The sequence below is a fragment of the Argopecten irradians genome, chromosome 10 (genome assembly GCF_041381155.1).
Source record: "Argopecten irradians isolate NY chromosome 10, Ai_NY, whole genome shotgun sequence".
Lineage (NCBI taxonomy): Eukaryota > Metazoa > Mollusca > Bivalvia > Pectinida > Pectinidae > Argopecten > Argopecten irradians.
Genome location: NC_091143.1, coordinates 35926799 through 35945914, shown reverse-complemented (window position 1 = coordinate 35945914; position 19116 = coordinate 35926799). Strand labels below are relative to the sequence as shown.

Below are 19116 nucleotides of genomic sequence, written 5' to 3'. Positions count from 1 at the left end.
AATTCCTTCAGAAAAGAAACAATGAACCTGTATTTAAAACATTACTTGGCATTACAAACCAGGAGAGCGATACAGGCCCTCTGGGCCTCTTGTCTTAATTTGTCACTATTTCTTAATTTGTCACTTTTTCTAAATTTGTCACTTTTTGCCTTTAGAAGATTTTCATTAAGTTTTGATTATGCAATGATTAATTCTTTCAATATAGGTATTCAAATTCTATATACCGGGTATAAAGAAAGGAAAACCATATCATGGCTGTATTATTCATCATGATACACAAATTTTTCACCAATCAGCATTTTTGTGAGATTTTGAAGTTTGAGTATATATCTAAATAAGAATATTTGAAAACATCTCGTTATAATGATATCAACTGTGTAATTTTGTAATGATTTGAATATTGAATTTATTTTCAGGTATCAGTTGTGTCTCCAAATCAGAAGAGACATTGTCAGTGAAAAGTGAGTACTTGATTTAATTCTCATTAATTATAAATATGCTTCAAGGGAGACAACTAAATAGAAAATATGTAAGTTCTGAAGTATTGGAAATTTCTTGATTTTAAACGGTGAATATAATATCTATATTTTCCCCCATTTTCAAAATAGGCATTAATGCAAATTAAAGTAGATGGTTTGCTCCAACTTTAGTTAAATCAACTTAAATTTGAACCATAGACATTTTCAGCAGTATGTGCTAACTTGTACTTGTGTTTGACAGACTGCCTTGTTCCTTTGTGACCTATACATTACTGGGGTCATACACTGTCCAATCAGAGTTAGGTGACTACGATGTGGAGGAGTTCGGTCGCGGGTTAGACTACCTTAGGAAGATCCAGTTCGCACCACACCAGGACCGAGAACTATTAAAAAAGATCTGCGATCTACACAAAACACACAAGTAAGTTCAGACTTCAAGCATTTACCTGACTCAGAAACAATAAAACGCAATCTCAAAAACATTATTTCGCTTTTACACATACCAATTTGACAGAGTTATCGGCCCTTGTTGGTTGGTATCCATTGTGACATTTGCAGTGGAGTGTGCTTTGATTTCTCTGAGAAAGATAACATTGTGCTCCGAAATTAAACACATAACATCTAAATCAATACCTTCCTCCAAGTGCAAATAACTCTGTATCAATCTGTAGTATACAAAGTCGGAATACAGTGAACTTCATAAGCCTAAAATCATTGGACCATGATAAAGCTTGGTGTTTAACCAAGAATTTGAGTTAAGAATACTTTAATTTAGTTGAGACCAACAAAATACTTAAAATTAGATACAGTATTCATGCTATAAGATTTATTCAGGAGGTTCAACCACATTAGAAAAGAATACAATTATTTGAAGTCTGAGAAAAATCATAAATTTTTCAAATGTATACCATAGTTATTGAGCCTACCATATCATGGTAAAGTGTGAGGTGTAATTTTTTTTGTTCATACAAAAAAAAAAGAAATTCATGTGAAGAATAATATAGACGTGTAAATAAAATATGATTTATTTCAGGGGACAAACGCCAGAGGAGGCAGAATTGCGGTTCCTTGAAAATGCAAAGAAACTTAGTAATTATGGTGTGGAACTTCACGATGCAAAGGTAAATGTTAGATTAGTTCTGTATTTATGGATTATTTGGGACAATGATTGTGAAAAGGGGTATTTGGGTGTGTTTGAGGTCAGGATTTTATTGATGTGATCATATCAATATCGTGCAAAATAGTGAAAATGTTGGCCATACCAAAATTACTAGCTATATGGTAATCATTTTCTCCTCAAACATCCACAAAGGAGTTTAAAAAGTGATTAAGAAGAATCTGAACACCTTGTAATATAAAAAGTAAATACTTCAAGACACCAGAAGGCTGTACCACCAGGGATGATCAATAATTCATACAGCTGGTGGTGTTAGACCATGTACATAATAGATTATCTGGTAATCAATGGCTGACTAAACAGTAAGGTAAAATACAGTAGAAAATATTGATGATTTAGCAACACTCTTTATCCCATATCCTTAAATCTAACTACAGCAGATGGTTACCAATTAAAATTATTCAGAAACAATTAATGTTAAGTTAATTGACTGCATATTCTAAAATAGCTTGCAGTTTCTTCATTTCATTTATACTCTAGAGTCTATCTTTGAGTTGATTTTGCTTTGTTATTGAATTTAGAAATTAAGAATTTTTAGCTCTGTTGTCAGATCTGTTTGAGTTAAAAATAAAACTCATTTAAGTCTTCTAAATGTAAAGCTGAAATGTTATATAGCTCAAGTAGAATTAAAACAAAATTTAAACTAGGTCTTCACAACACATGTTTATGTTTTTTTTGTTAGATTTTTGAGGTGGTATTAATCCTTTCTTAATGCTAGATTATAAAGAGAAGAAAGCCAGAGTACCCTTACAAAAACCACCAACCTGTAGTCAGTCACCTGGTGATTTATCTGGTTATGGTTTTCAAACAAAACATGGAAAGAAAGTGATATAATGGTAGTTCTTTAAACACTCAGTCATCACAATCCCCTACATGTATGTAACTTAAAGAATTATTGTTAAAATGTTTGTTTGTGTGACCAGGATGCTGAGGGTGTCGTTATCCAGCTGGGAGTGTGTGCCACCGGCCTGTTGGTGTTCAAAGATAAACTACAAATCAACCGCTTTGTCTGGCCGAAGGTCCTTAAAATGTCCTACAGGAGGAGCAAGTTCTATATTAAACTGCGGCCAGGGGAGGTCAGTAGTTAAGTTATACAGAATTGTATACATGTGTGTAGAAAATTGTGTTTATCATAACCATATACACACTTATTAATAAATTCAAATTATTGATAATGCTCAATTTTACAGTTATAATAAGTGAAATACCTCTGTAAGCATAATATTAATTCAAAATGGTAAAAAGACATGTTCAAAATTCCATTCACCAAGCAATTCTGTCTTTGGATATTACCGAATTATCTATATTACAAGAAGGTAATGATTTTGACGTCATTATTTTGTTAGCGAAACTCTTGATTTGTTTTTTCGAGAAAATATGACATTACTCTTGACAAACACCTGGGCTGTTTTTGTTTATTCGGAACAACCAATGGACTGTTTGTTAAAGTAATTATTTCCAGTATAAATCCTGACCGGGACCTGCAGTTTTTGATACAGGCCTGTGAGGGCTTTGTCAAGGCTCGTCTGAAAACAATATAAAATCACAAGGTCCTTGTTTAATTCATAAATGAACAACTGGCTATCGGTCCAACCAGTCAAACAGTATAATCGAAAACGGCATGATCAATGTCTACCCAGAAGGGCAGACAACTCTTAAATATGTAAAGATGGAATGATTAGGTAAAGCAGCAGTATATGCAACTAAGAATTACTATAAATTAATTTTGTTTCTTATGATACTAAAATATTTCTGTCATTTTATTTGACCAGTTTGAAGATTTCCAGAGTCAGGTTGGCTTTAAGCTTGAATCCGTAAAACACGCCAAGAGGCTGTGGAAGATTTGTGTAGAACATCACTCCTTCTTCAGGTAAGTTTGGGCATAACTGTCAAAATTAGGCCAAACGAAATTAATTCTTAGTTTCTCAGGCCCCGCCGCATCGACATTTACCCCCCTTGATTAAAATCAAGACCCCCGCATCGAACACACCCCAAATTTCCATTCAAACTCGCCCGAAATTTCCATTTGAAAACGCACCCGGAAATTGGCTCCAATTTTAGTATGCACCTTTCATTTCTGGTAAAAAATGGCTGCCGATGTCAGCATTTGCTCAAAACGGAATGTTTCCTCCCAGGATTATGTATTTACAACTGGTTTTCTTTGGATATAGTGACGATTGAGATATTTAAAAGCTGTTTTTAAAGACTGAGTAAGAATTTACATTTTCTACACGTGTTTTCATTGATTTTCATGTCCTTCAAGTGAGAAAAAAATAAAATGTTATCTGCCGCATTTGTTTTCAGAGAAATAAAAAATAAAAAAATATTCCCACCGCCCGCACTGACTTTTTAAAAAAGTGGCCTGAGAAACTAACAATTAATTTTTTTTGGCCTTAGGGAGCATGAAGTCTCTGTTCTGGTAATCATATCTCCCTCTCACAAGGAAACACTCTTGTTTGTGCAAATCATCTTTATATGAGAACACCTGTTTCAAGTCTTGTTGAAACACCAAATCTTGAAGTTTTTTTTTGAAACATCAAGTCTTCAAGTATTATTCATTCTTGTTTCTTTTAATGTAATTTTATAGTAAATCACCTACTGCCTTTTCTTGAAATTTCAGTGAATATTACTTCTGTCTTTTGTGTATTATTTTCAGGTTTATGAAAAAAGTTTCAAAAATTTTGAAAAAAACTAATTTAGTTTGACCAAAACTAAAATCCTTTGATTAATTTTAGAATAATGCACTGTAGTTTTGTTGATGTAAATCTTTCATTGAAGACATTTGAAATTTCTTTTACAGATTTAGAGAAATTGAAATGCCCCAGGCCAAGAAAACATTCCCACGTTTCGGGTCTAGGTTCCGATACTCTGGACGTACCCAGTTCCAGACCAAACAGGCTATGGCCTCTGTCGATCGTCCCTCGCCCTATTTTGACAGAGTTCACAGTCGGAGAGCGACCTACGGCGGGCGACCTACACGCAGACCTCGTGATGGTGGGTGGCACAGTTAATACATTAATAAATTCATGATCAGATTTTAAAGAAAATTTAATTTAGAAAATGAACTTTGGACTTCTGTTTTCCATTTTCTAGGGTAAAAAATGTTGATCCAAATATATATATATTACCATGACTTCTTTTTTGACTGAAATTGTCGCTTTTGTTTCGAGAAATCAAGACTAGATTATGATGGTGCATTGACTAACAGTTATGACTTAAAATTTCTTAAAAACACAGTAAAAAGGAAGATTCTGAAAATATTTTAAAATAGAAACTTTTTCTGCCTCAACATTTAGGTCAGATAAAAATTCCATAACTGATAAGCTCTTATTACGTATCTGAACTATAGATATGCATGCAGATTTTGATAAAGATAAATTTTTAAAATAACCACTTGACTGTTTCAGAGGTATATCGCCCTGAACCTCCTCGAGATTTACCAGTCCCAGAAAAGCGTTCGAGGACCCCAAACGAGGACGACAATCGCTACATTGAAAACAAACGTCCAGTAGAGTCAGATCATGAGCCAGAGGACCGATATGAAGAAGACAGACACAGTCGCGACCACAGTCGCGACCGTAGTCGTGACCACAGTCGCGACCGCAGTCGTGACCACAGTAACGACGAGCATGAGGAGGAACCAGGGGATAGAAAAAGTCGGATGGAAAAGATTCACGCAATCCAAACTCCGCTGGCTGCAGTCATGATGGCTGCAAAGAAACAACAAGAGCAAAACAATGTCGACCGGTCACATCAGCACAGAGAAAGCGACGAGGACTCGGGAAGCTTGCCAGAGAAGCCTCCCCTTAACGAAAGCATGGTATGTACCTTGTCATATAACCAAGAAAGCTTGTCAGACCCTCGGAAGTCGCATCACCTTGGGTCCACTTCAACTAACAGTGTCTCTTTAGATTCGCTTAACTCGCATCCAAATCTCGATTTTTTTGAAAGCAATGCAGACAGTGCAAGTAAATTATCGAAAAAGAAGTCAGTGTCATTTGACGAGAAAAAGGGGTCAAGGTTTCGCAAGGGAGGCAAGGGAAAGTCTTCCAATGGGAAAAACACAAGAAAACCTTTCGAATTGTCGGTAAATGCTGCTCGCACCAAAAAAGACAAGGAAAAAGCTGCCGACCGTCACCAATTCCCTTCACCAACCACAGAACTGGAAAGTTTGGGTTATGAGTGGTCACAAGATGTTCCAAAACTTCAAAGATATTTTTCCGATTCAGAAGTATCGTCGGAAGATAGTAGAGAAGTCATTTCTGAACCCAGATCAGTAAAACTTGAATCAAGTAAAAATAAACCCTGTAAGGGAAACCATATTGCAATAGATTCACCTAGAGACCTTCCTTCGTTAAAACCAATTAGTAAATCAGATAAGAAAAAATCGGTAGAAAGACCTGAGTCACCTGTCTATAAAAGTCTCCCCGCAGTTTATGTAAATGAAGAACTTGTACATCCAGAAAGAACTGCACCATCTGAGCAATCAAAAATACCCGTTAGAAGCCAAAGTTTAGATGTAGACACTGACGCAAGCACACCATCACGATTAGCGTACTCTTACAGTTCTTCCTCTGACGACTCCGACACGGACGTTTTCACCTCTCTTGTATCCTTAGATGATTCTAAACTCTTCTCTGTTGCTAAAATGACATCTGAATTAGATAGCTTTAATGATGAAAACACTGCCCCGCCCTTGCCTAAAACCCCAATCCCAGACACAGTCGCAGCAGATGAGGATTATGAGGATGACCAGTTTCTTGATACTGTGCAGGATTTTGATGAATCTCCCAAAGTTTCAAATCAGATCAATGATGATAAGAAAGAAATATTTCAGAATTCAAAAGATCAGAGCAGTTTGTTTACTTCCTCAACTCCGAAAAAGCCTGACAGTCGAATTGTGGAAGAACCTCTTGAAGAGGAAACAATTCCAGAACAATTTGTTTGTCAACAGCTGGAAATTTCACCCAAAATGAGAAGGAAGCACACACAGGAAACGGTTCCAGCTTCTGATCGAATTGATAAAGAAAGCATAGATGACAAACATGAAGATTTCAATAGAAATTTCACACGGTCAATGAAAGATAGTGACAACAGTGTTTCCTTTGATAGAATGGATAGGGCTGATGTAATCTCCAAAGGAGGAAAGGATGAGAAGGAACCTTTTAGAGATGAACCATTTGTTGATGATCAGAAACCTACGGAAAAAATGGGAATGGCACCTAAATCGAAGGAAACGTTAATTGATGACATTGAACCAATGTCAAAGGAAACATCAATTGATGACATTGAACCAAGGTCAAAGGAAACATCAATTGATGACATTGTACCAAGGTCAAAAGAAATGTCCATCGATGATGACATTGCAGTAGGGTCTAAGGAAACATTAATTGATGACATTGTGCCAAGGTCAAAAGAAACATCTATCGATGACATTGTGCCAGGGTCAAAAGAAATGTCCGTCGATGATGACATTGCAGCAGGGTCTAAGGAAACATCAATTGATGACATTGAACCAAGGTCAAAGGAAACATCTATTAATGACATTGTACCAAGGTCAAAGGAAATGTCCATCAATGACATTGTACCACGATCAAAGGAAATGTCCATCAATGACATTGTGCCAAGGTCAAAACAAACATCAGTTGATGACAGTGTTCCAAGGTCTAAGGAAACATCAATTGATGACATTGTGCCAAGGTCAAAAGAAACATCAATTGATGACATTGTTCCAAGGTCAAAGGAAACATCAATTGATGACATTGTACCAAGGTCAAAAGAAACATCAATTGATGACATTGTACCAAGGTCAAAAGAAACATCAATTGATGACATTGTACCAAGGTCAAAGGAAACATCAATTGATGACATTGTGCCAAGGTCAAAAGAAACATCAATTGATGACATTGTACCACGATCAAAGGAAACGTCCATCAATGACATTGTACCAAGGTCAAAAGAAACATCAATTGATGACATTGTACCAAGGTCAAAGGAAACATCTGTTGATGACATTGTGCCAAGGTCAAAAGAAACATCAATTGATGACATTGTACCAAAGGCAAAAGAAACATCAATTGATGACATCGTACCATGGTCAAATGAAACATCTATCGATGACATTATATCAAGGTCAAAAGAAACATCCATAGGTGACATCGTGCCAAGGTCAAAAGAAACATCTATCGATGACATTGTATCAAGGTCAAAAGAAACATCCATAGATGACCTTGTGCCATGGTCAAAAGAAACATCCATAGATGATATTGTGCCAAGGTCAAAAGAAACATCTATCGATGACATTGTGCCAAGGTCAAAAGAAACGTCCATGGATGAGATTGTACCAAGGTCAAAGGAAACATCTATCAATGACATACCAAGGTCAAAGGAAACATTATTTGATGTTGTCATGCCAAGGTCAAAAGAATCGTCTGTTGACAATGTCATGCCAAGGTCAAAAGAGTCATCTGTTGACAATGTAATGCCAAGGTCAAAAGAGTCATCTGTTGACAATGCCATGTCAAGGTCAAAAGAGTCATCTGTTGACAATGTCATGCCAAGGTCAAAAGAGTCATCTGTTGACAATGCCATGTCAAGGTCATTTGATAACAATAAATCACAAGCAAACAACTCATCTGCTGACAAGCCAAGGTCAAAAGGCAAACATAAAAAGAAATCTAGGAAAAAATCTTCAGATAGCTATGAGGAGCCTAGAACATCAACAAAGCCAAAGGAACATTATATTGGAGACCCATATACAATACCAGAAATCAGAAACCCCATTATAGGAAGAGTTGGAGACCCCTATACAATACCAGAAATCAGAAACCCCATTATAGGAAGAGTTGGAGACCCCTATACAATACCAGAAATCAGAAACCCTGTTGTAAAAAAAGTTGGAGACCCCTATGCAATACCAGAAATCAGTAACCCCATTGTAGAAAGAGTTGGAGAGCCATATACAATACCAGAAATAAGAAACCCCATTGGACAAAAAGTTGGAGACCCCTATACCATACCAGAAATCAGCAACCCCATTGTACACAGAGAAGTATCCATAGATGAAGCTGTGGCTAAGAATGAAGCTGAAAAGCGAAGATCAGCTGAGCTTTCAGAAAATAATCAGGGGATTGGTCTTGAAGATAAAAAAACATTTGAGGAGGCATTAGATAAATTTGGATGTAATATCAAAGATTCCGATGAGGTGTACGCAACAGATGTTAGACCTGATATCCCACTAAGAAAGAACCCCTATTTTACACAAGAACACTCTGTAGAGAAAAGTGAAAAGAAATCTAGGAAGAAATCAACTGAGGATGACTTTGATAATGTTTCTGTAAATTCATCTTTTGATGATGTCAGGCAGGAGATACCTTTAAAGAAAAACCCTAACTATAAAAATATGCCAAGAAATTATCAGGAAACGCGTTCAGACCGTGCAGAGAAGAAATCGCATCATCAATTTAAGGACTGGCTTGCTTACACTTATTCACTGGAAGAGAAGCATGTCGTCTCACCAAAGAAAGATTCAAGTAGAGACATGGTACCTGTACCTAAGGATCTGGAATCTACATTGCAAGACATACGAGGTACAGACATGGGAGATTCTTATCTGGTTTATGATCCCAACAAAACTAAACAGGAAAAGGAAGATAGACCAACTCCAAAAGATGAGAAAATTGTCACTTCATCAAATTCCAAACATGGAAAGAGAAGACGTGAGAAGAGAACAAATAAGAGAAAATCAAGTGAGTCAAGTGATGATAAGCAGTCGACAGATGACCAGGTGTTTATGCTGGAGGAAAAACCAGTTACTGTATCAAATGTTCCTAAAATGGAATCAGTCATGATGCCAGAGGTTGGGTCTGTTCAAAAGAGGAAGGACGTGAAGTCAGAAGCACCAACAATAAGTCGCTCCAAGTCTCCAACCTTTGCAAAGGAACTCTCAAAGTCAGATGATAAAGAGCCAGAGTTGAGAAGGTCAAACTCCATGAGGAAAGGTCTTGGCGTTCAGACCAATGGATCTCTCATGAGGCGGCATAGTTCAGGTCAGGAACCTCGGTTGGAGAGCGAGACAAAACCTGGTCTGCCCATCCGACCGCGTAGTATTGAGGTGTGTGAGAACATTCGTCTGAGTGTCAGTGGTGATGAGGATGATGAGGATCTGTTGAACAGGAGTTTTAACAGTGCTGTCGTGATCAAACGGAAATTTGATACTAGTCCCGTGAAGAAAGATAGCGAGAGAAAACAATCGAATCGGCTAACAGTTGATGATGCAGCTAGCAGTGATGCATTTAAGGAAAACAGGAAGTCTATTGAAAAGCTGGTGGATGACCTTATGACAGAAATGTCAGAGGTCAGAGGTGAGGAATCAAAAGAAACACCTATTGGAGCCACAATCGACCCAGGAGAGCTCTTTATGCCACTTGGGGTCGCTGATGACTTAGGGCACAATAACGTTCAGATGCCAACTCCTAAAATACAGACAGAAGAGAAAAAAGAAAAAGACTTGGAGGTAAAAGGTGTAAATATTAGTGTGAAAGAGAAAGTACAGGATGAAGAAGAAATAGAGGTGATGGACTTCTTCATGGAGGCTCGTACGTTACCTCAGAGTGAACAAAAGTATTGGACTACTGATAGACTCTCGAGAGGTCCTTCAGAAATCCTTCAAGAGTTCCAGCCAGTTCTATCATCAAATGTAGATGTGTCCTCTCTCACTAAACCAAAAGGAGAAGAAAAAACAAACAACAAAGGCAAAGAACCAACAAGTTCAAATAAGTCAAATAAGCTCAAGATACCAAAAAAAGACATGGCTGATAAAAGTAAGTCTGACAAAGGACAGACTGACAAACCCAAGACACCAACTGACAAAACCGAGACACCTGTAGACAATATACAGACTGACGAAAACAAGACACCTTCTGACAAAGGACAGACTGACAAACCCAAGACACTAACTGACAAACCAAAGACACCAATTGACAAACCCAAGACACCAATTGACAAACCCAAGACACCAACTGACAAACCAAAGACACCAACTGACAAACTCAAGACACCAACTGACAAACCAAAGACACCAACTGACAAACTCAAGACTCCTCCTATAGAGAATGTACAGACTGACAAAATCAATGCACCTACTGACAAAGGACAGACTGACAAAACCAAGACACTGACTGACAAAGGACAGACTGACAAAACCAAGACACTGACTGACAAAAGACAGACTGACAAAACTATGACATCTACTGACAATGAACAAACTAATGCAGTGAAGACACCTTCAGACAAAGCCAAAACATTTACTGATAAATCAAGGGTATCAACTGAAGATAAAGCACTGACAATTACTAAAGAACTACCAACTTTAGCTCCTCTAACATGCTTTGAACAAAAACCTCGAACAGAGAAAGGACCAACTGATATCAAAAAGAAACCTGGTAGTTCAAGCAAGTTAGATTCAGATGTTGGTAAAGATGATGATGAGTTACGTAAAGATGACCCTAAAGATGATCAGAAAGAGACATTGCCCTTCCTACAATCCACACAAGAACAAATAGAAATGCTGCCCTTAGTGGAAGCGAAAAGTAAGCTGTATGGCATACCTAAGCCCTATCCTGGCTTGGGACTGATGCCCAAGTCGCCCAATCAGAACAATGATGACAAAATGCCACTGTTTCCAGAATCTACAAAGTCTTCAACAGAACAATTACAGAAACAGGTTGATGATTCTAAAGTGATTGGAGTTCAGAAGCAAAATACAAGTAGCAGAGAAGTGCCAACTGGTGTTTCTAAGTATTCTCCATCATTATCGCCTGCTGATAACTTGAAAAAGTTTGTCCCAAGTGTGATGCCTACAGAGCCCAAAGGAGACTTGGCAGACAAGAGCGACACAGAATCTGATTTCGGTGAAGAATTTGTGTTGAAGAGACACAGTTCTAAACAGGAAGTTTCATCATCAGATATGCCTGAGATACCCTTACGTCGGGCGTGGAACTCCGAAATGAGCTTGTCATGGGGCGAGAGGCAGGCTGGAAAACCAAGAGCCATTAAATTTGATCCTTCCATGAGGTTAAAAGAAAGGGGAACATATAGTGTAAACCCGAAACTGAAGCTCACGACTTTGAAATCAGGACCTAGGACAGATGATAGGGAAAGTTTACATGATAGAATAAAAAGTGGAAAAGCGCCAGTTAGGAAAGCACCAGACTTTTACCTCAGTCTTGTGTCACCTTCATTGTACTCAAGGTCAAAGGTTACAGGTGGAGGGAAACCTAAAGATCAGAAGTCGGTGGTTGAAACTATTCAGGAGGGAGAGGAAACGGTAGCAGAGGTTGACGAACCAGATCAGGTACCATCGACGGTACCAACATCAGAACTAAAACCAGAAACTAGTGCCAACCAAATGGCAGCTCCACAAAAGGTTGAAGAAGATTTGATAACAAAAACATTAGCTCAAACTGCAGAGGAAGAAACTCAAATTGATAAGAGTCGAAGTGAAGAAAAAGGTATTCCAGGAAAAGTAAAAGAACAGAAAATTGAAAGTCCTAATTCTGACACTGTCCTTGCAGTGAAGTCTTACGTACAGGGCATCATTTCCAACAGTTGTAATAGTTTACAGAAGGCAGCTAATGGCAGCACAGATTCTAAAGGAACTGATGCTAAACACAGATCTGATGACAAACCGTCAGTCATTCCAAAATCTTCCAACAGGGTAACGTTTACAGTCCAGCCCGATGGTATCTCATCATCATCCCCACTATCATCACAATCATCTTCTCATCGTCATCAGAGATCACCACATTCCTCTGAACATCTCAAATCACAAGTATCACCACAAATGTCATCTCCCTCATCTACAATCCCTTCATCAAATTCATCTCCATCTGGTCAATCACAGAAATCACCATATGCACCAATAACACCTTCATCTTCATTATCAAAATCATCAGCACCGACAAAAGAATCGTCTTCATCACTTAACACAGACCAAAAACATCCTACTCATTCAACCTCATCATCATTTGCATCTCATGATTCATCTTCATCACCTGATCCACCCTTATCTACAAGCCCTTCATCTTCACCATTATCTCCGCGTCGTTCATCGTTAAAATCGTCCTCTCCGTCACGACCTTCCTGTGGTAGACGTATTATATGGGCAGACAAAACACATCACCCAGATTCTGATAAACCATTGGAAACTCACAATCATGCTCAAGATAACAAAGAGGATTCTGGGATAAAATTCAGAGGTGCTAAAAACCTAGATGAAAATTCAACTAAAAAATCTGATGGAACGCTCCCTAAGGTGTTAGAGCGAGATAGCAGTGCTAGTCGTCTTAGGGATGAAGGCGTTGGGGGAGACACTGATTTGTGTGGGGATACAAAGGAAGTATCGGAACGGCCGAAAACAGTACTTCACCTCCTCGCTGAACTCATGGTGCTTATTCTTGTCTGGCTCGTCTCCATCTTTGTTCTAACATACGACCTTTCGACTGGATTCTAGAAATGACCCAATTCTTCATAAAAATTTTCTCTCACATAGATGTTATCTTGTAGAAAAAAAAATGGTGGCTGCCATACTTGTCACGCTTCTAAATAAATGTGATTGAGTGCCTTTTCTGTTAGATCTAGGTATTTTATATCACTAACATGTGCTGCCCTAACTAACTCACCCCTGAAAACTCACTTGAACTTTTCTATTTCTAAGAATGGTGCAGTTCATTATGTAATTACAGGGGTGATTGATTCAAAAACTGTAACATTGCCCTGTTTAGTCACCTTGCCATGATATTCTTAAACAAGTGAAGTTATATTCCATTTAAAGTTTTTAAGAAAAGGGTAATTTCTTTTTAATTTGTTTTCTTGACTAGCTTGCAAATTGTAGAACCATTAGGCTTCTATCTTGAATTGTATATCCATAGGTCTCTTAAACATAAAATCACTAATTACCGTCAGTAATAAAAAGCATGTGAAGGTCACTATTTGTTATCTAAACAAGAAAAAAAAATATTTATTTTCTAATTATATCTGAATGAGGAATTTGAATGGAGTTTTTAACAATCCCTTTGATACAATTACATGATTCTATTTAAATATACCAATGTTAAAAATTGAAAAAAAAATTAAAATATTCAAAATATACCATTCAAATTCTTGGGAGAATCAAGTAATTGGAGATCGAGGAAAAGGAGTCAAGATATCATAGGTGGTTTTCTAAAAAGGTAAATAGTTTTCTAAATAGGTAAGCAATTCTTTTCTGTAAACTTTGTAGACAGGTGTATTCTATTTGAATTGAAGTTGTATTATGAACACTCATGGGCCTAGTGAATAAATTGTGTTTGTGGGGTAAGAAATGTTGAGATCTGCATCTGGTCTTTGCATATTATAGTGTTAACTCCCTTTCAGTTAGGTATTGATTATGATGTCATTATTTTCTGAGCGCAATTCACGTAGTTTTCTCCAAAAAGTATGATGTTATGCTCACAAACACATTACATCATAATCAATACGTACCTGCAAGGGCAGATAACTTTTACCAAATGAAGATATGATAGAGATTGAACTTGCTTTAAGTTACATCACTATGACCTTGTACTGTCCTGTCCTTACTACACTAGACTAAACGTTTCATACATTTACTTCTAGGTTTTCTTTCGTAACAGTGCAATATTTACATAAATGATTTGAAATGGTAACTTGTCATCTATTAATATTTCAAATATTGACTTGTAGAAAAGTATTCTGATTTTCGTTAGATTTTCTACATTTTTTCGTGAGATAATCATTTATCCGTGATGTAAGTAAATGTTAAAAGGTATTTTATATTAAATGATAAAAACAACAAACAATAAGTTATTTACTGAAAGTCGGTGTCTGGTTTTTAAAATTCCTAGATTTTAGGACTTAACAAAACTGTTCTTGTATGTTATATTTATGTATGCAATTTAAGACACATAATTTTTGTATTATAATCTTCATTTATAATTAACCTGTGTTATCTGCAAAAAAAACCTGTAAATATGTTTGTTATATTTTTTCTACATACAAATAATATATTTTGTTGTTTATCTATGTGCCAATTAAATAGACAATTTAATTTAGGAGGCCCATTTTATGCCTCAGGAATACAAAATAATTTCTTTTTAAATTATAACTGTAAATCAACTCATTCACCCCTAATGATACATTTGGACTCTTCCGTGTCAAAAGCTGGAAGGGTCCATTATTAAATTTCAGGGGTGAATGAGGAAATTTCTGTCTGTAACAGAACATTTATTTATTATTTTGAAATTTTTTAAATTGAACCCCAGGTTATTTAGCTAGTCAGTACTGAATTAAGTGTGATACTTTTTTATTTATAGAATTTTTTTTTTAATTTCTTGTGATTATTTAATTCTGCATAGCACCACCATGGCGGATCCTTCAATAAATTTCAAACAAAGAAATTTTGCCCGTTCACATTAAAAAAAATATATAAATTTTTTGTTCTTCATCAATTTTTACAACAGGTTTGGCAAATATCTTGTTACAACCTTTTGCATTTAAGATATAACAAATTTTTGTAAAAAGATTTAAATTGATTTCATGTGAAAGGTGCCTACAAATTTTGAATAATTATTTATGGTGTAGTATATATAATTATTTTTGTTAATCATCATGGTAAAAAAATTTATTGTATATCTAGTAAGCTTTAAATTTATTTATTTTCTTAAGTTTTATTATACTTATGAAAATAGGCTGCAAATTTATATTAAATTATTTTTAAAAACCATTGTTTATCAAATAGATATAAATAAATGCTAGTTTTACTTAGTCTGGTATATATCTAACATATTAAATTACGTACTACAAAATCATTTGATTTATGTGTGGGTACAGGTACTATTTTTTGGCTGATTCAAAATTTGTTAAGTTTGCTGAAAATTGTCTAATCTTCTCCAGGAATCTTTTTTAAAACTTTAAACAATTTCTATGGTTCTGTGGATGACAAATGTCTAGATCATTAAATTAATGTAGTGTTTTCTTGTCTTCTGTCATTGCAAAAAAAACAAAAATTGATAATAATTGGTATTTGGTTCTTTGTACTTTACCTGTTACATAAAAATGTTGTTAAAAAGTCCCAATATTTACATTTTTTTAAGAGATTTTATTTAGATAATTTTATTGTTAAGTTTTTTGTGTAGAGCTGTGTGATTGTCACTGTCCTCATCATTAGATTATGAACTAGGACTCAGTTTCAGGAACACTCCTTTTATTTTAACTTCAAAAATCCTTGAAGACAAAGTAGTTATGAAAAAAGTTCCTGCTATGCTTTCTAAAATGGCTTTGAATGAAGTTTGGAATTTTCTTAAGTTAAGGAATGTTTGTGAAACAGGGCCCTGTGTATATATTTATTTTTTGTCTATCATGTAAATTGGTTTTTTTTTTTTTTTTTTTTTTGTGGTTTGACTTCAGCCGATGTATGGAATCACTTTCATCATTGTCTATTTCATCAATGTATAGAGTAAATAGAATTTGATATCAATTTGAAATTTTGAATTAAAAGGGCTCTTTTTAGGGGATATTTAATGTGCAATAGATTGAAGATAATTGGAAAATTAAACCTGCTTGTAGATATATTAGAAGACAAATTATAGATATTAAATTTTCACTCCTTAAGTACAATGAAAAACTGAAGTAATATTTTTATGGTACTGTAAATGCAAAGCTTAAGTTATGATAAAATTTCAAAATGTTGTTGAAAAAATGTCACTAATTTATTTTTTAGCTTTACTTTATTTTTTCTATTGGGTAATTGAATGTCATCAGAGCTTTTAAAATGTCTCTTGGTTCAGCTTTACTTTTTCTCTTAACTTAGTGCTACTGTGATAATGGATAACTTTAAATGTTCTTGCTCAGTACATTGGACCAATTTATGCAATTAAATGTGTATACACCTTTAAAGTGTGGATATGTACATATTGAATTTACATGTAGAACTCTAGTAATGGATTGTGGACAGTGAAAGAAATTTTTTGAAAGTTTCATGAAATGATTTTTTTTCGAAATGAACTGTTTCGACAATTAGAATATATTTCAATTGTTTTTATATAAAAGAAAAACCTAAGCTTGTGAACAGTTTTACTAGTCGTTGTATTACATGTTGTCATGTTTACTGAAAAAAATGAAACATTATTTTCTTGTACAAAAAGTAACAATCAATACCTGCTTCCAAGAATAGATAACTATTAAAGGTAGATAACTCTTAAGGGTAGATAACTCTCAAGGGTAGATAACTCTTAAGGGTAGATAACTCTTTACTTGGAAATAAGCCAATATCGATGTAATCAGAATTTTTTGCCTTAAATGTTATCTGGGATAAAGGTGCCTAATGCTTTTCACCTATTGTGTTTAACTGACATATATATATGTACTGTGTTGTATATTCTGTGATTGTGTCCAGACATTAAATAATGATTTAATCCAAGACTGTCTTGTGTTGTCATATTTTTCATTATATTTTTTTTTCTTCCAAAAATTCACGAAAAGGATTTTTCTACTATATATAATTTTCATTGGAGATTTAGGCTGATGAAAGTGTAACTTATGAGAAATTGAAAAAATGACCTATGAAAAAAAAAATTTGAAATAAAAAAATACTTATAGTCCTGGATTTAGATGCACAGAGACCTTTCACAGAATACACTGGATGAATTTTATTTATTACATTTAATTTAAATGACAAAATTAAATCAAATATATTGAAAATCACAGAATCATCAATAACCTTCATTGTATTTGTCATAAATGTGGAAACCTCAAAAATTGTTTTTAGCTTGTTAATTTCCCTATTAATTGGTTTTTTTTGTTCTATAAATAGACATGAGTATGTATACAAGCATGTAAATGTTATCTTTAACCAGTCAAGATTTGTTTTGACAATATTTATAGACTTACTTACCACGTAAATAAATTGAGCATCCTTATTGGACAGGACTCCATGTATATACCCGCAGGCCATAAGTCACCGTTATCAGATAAACATGGAATGTCTGCCGATAAATTAAACAAATATACAGGTTGTGTATTCATGATTGCTTTAACAGGTTATAAACACATGATGTGGACAATACATAGGGGTTGTTCAGAAAGAGGTCACAAACCAGGTGAATACATGTATACATGAGGCTATAAATAGGTTATAAATGATATTAACCTCAATCTTTTTAAGGCGTCGCCAGTTAATCTGGTATAATAGGATAGATATATCTTGTAGATACAGTGCCAATATCGTTGAGTGTGGTAATCCTGGAATGTCAAAATGAGATAAATAGTCGTTAAGTTTCACAGCTAACAGGTAATAAATATTTTAGTGTGTACCTACATAAATCACTCTACTATTGACCAGTCCATTGTAGACTGACCAGTGTTGACACAGAACTGACCACCTTGTATATATTCACACCACAGAGTGATATGCATCATAAATATTTATAAACCTTCCCCAGGGAGCTACAGGGAGGACATTTACCTATAGACATTTTGATGGATGACTTTTTTTATGAAATCTACATTATGTGCCAAATACAAAATAAAAAATTCTCCACAGTATCACTATAACTATACCCTGTTGAGATTCGACCTTAAAATACCTGAAATATCGACTTGAAAATGACAAATGTGACTACTTTACTTGTAAATAAAAAAGATAGTAAAGTTATTTAATCAACATTCAGGAACCTGCATCCCCCTATAGGGAAATAGGATAGCCAAGATCAAAGAAATGGAAAGATTGATTAATGCAAAAAGGGGTGTTGAGGTTCAGGTGATGGAAATCAATAGTCATTGTTGATTGATTAGCATGCATGTTTATTGTAAAACTACATTTACCTTTTCTCTTGTATAAGTATTGATTTGTAGAAATATCAAAGGAAAACTATATTGAGTTGTTGGTAACAGTCCTATCAATACCGTAACTAACATAAAAAATCAAAATACAAAAACATATACAACATTAGCCAAGAAATAGGATCCTTAAATATTTTTAGGAATTAATTACATTAATAAAACTCTGGAGACTAAGAAATGGCTTAGGAGTGTCAACTAATTAGGAAAATCTATTTTAATTAAGAATAACCATTTAAACATATTTAATATTGATGTGTATGTACCAAAATATGGCTACTTCCTTTCATGTTTTTTTCATTACCGTATTTGTTGTAATAAATTTTGCCATAGAGGCTTTGTTGTAATGGGCTCTTGAGTATGGATGCTCACGCAGTGGTGGGTACTGAAGCATTAAATGAGTGTATACACTGGGTATACAGTACATATGTTTGTTAACACCTCACAGTCCTACGAAAAAATCAATAATATATATTTACTGTAGCAACTGTTACTCTTATTGAAAATTATCGAATAAATTATGAATGAAACTTCAAAGATGTTCGAAGTATTAACTTCATGCCTGGA

General features: G+C 35.0%; 1 protein-coding gene across 1 annotated transcript in view; it reads left to right on the top strand.

Annotated features, from left to right (window-relative positions):
* LOC138333767 (uncharacterized) overlaps positions 1-13890 on the top strand; it is a 30260-nt gene extending 16370 nt beyond the window's left edge. The window contains exons 6-13 of the mRNA XM_069282339.1: positions 417-461; positions 721-900; positions 1513-1600; positions 2580-2732; positions 3429-3526; positions 4457-4650; positions 5064-6990; positions 7177-13890. Of these exons, the coding sequence (XP_069138440.1) occupies positions 417-461; positions 721-900; positions 1513-1600; positions 2580-2732; positions 3429-3526; positions 4457-4650; positions 5064-6990; positions 7177-13168 (8677 nt within the window). The 3' untranslated portion in view covers positions 13169-13890. The remainder of the gene's footprint in view (positions 1-416; positions 462-720; positions 901-1512; positions 1601-2579; positions 2733-3428; positions 3527-4456; positions 4651-5063; positions 6991-7176) is intronic.
* The last annotated feature ends 5226 nt before the right edge of the window (positions 13891-19116 follow it).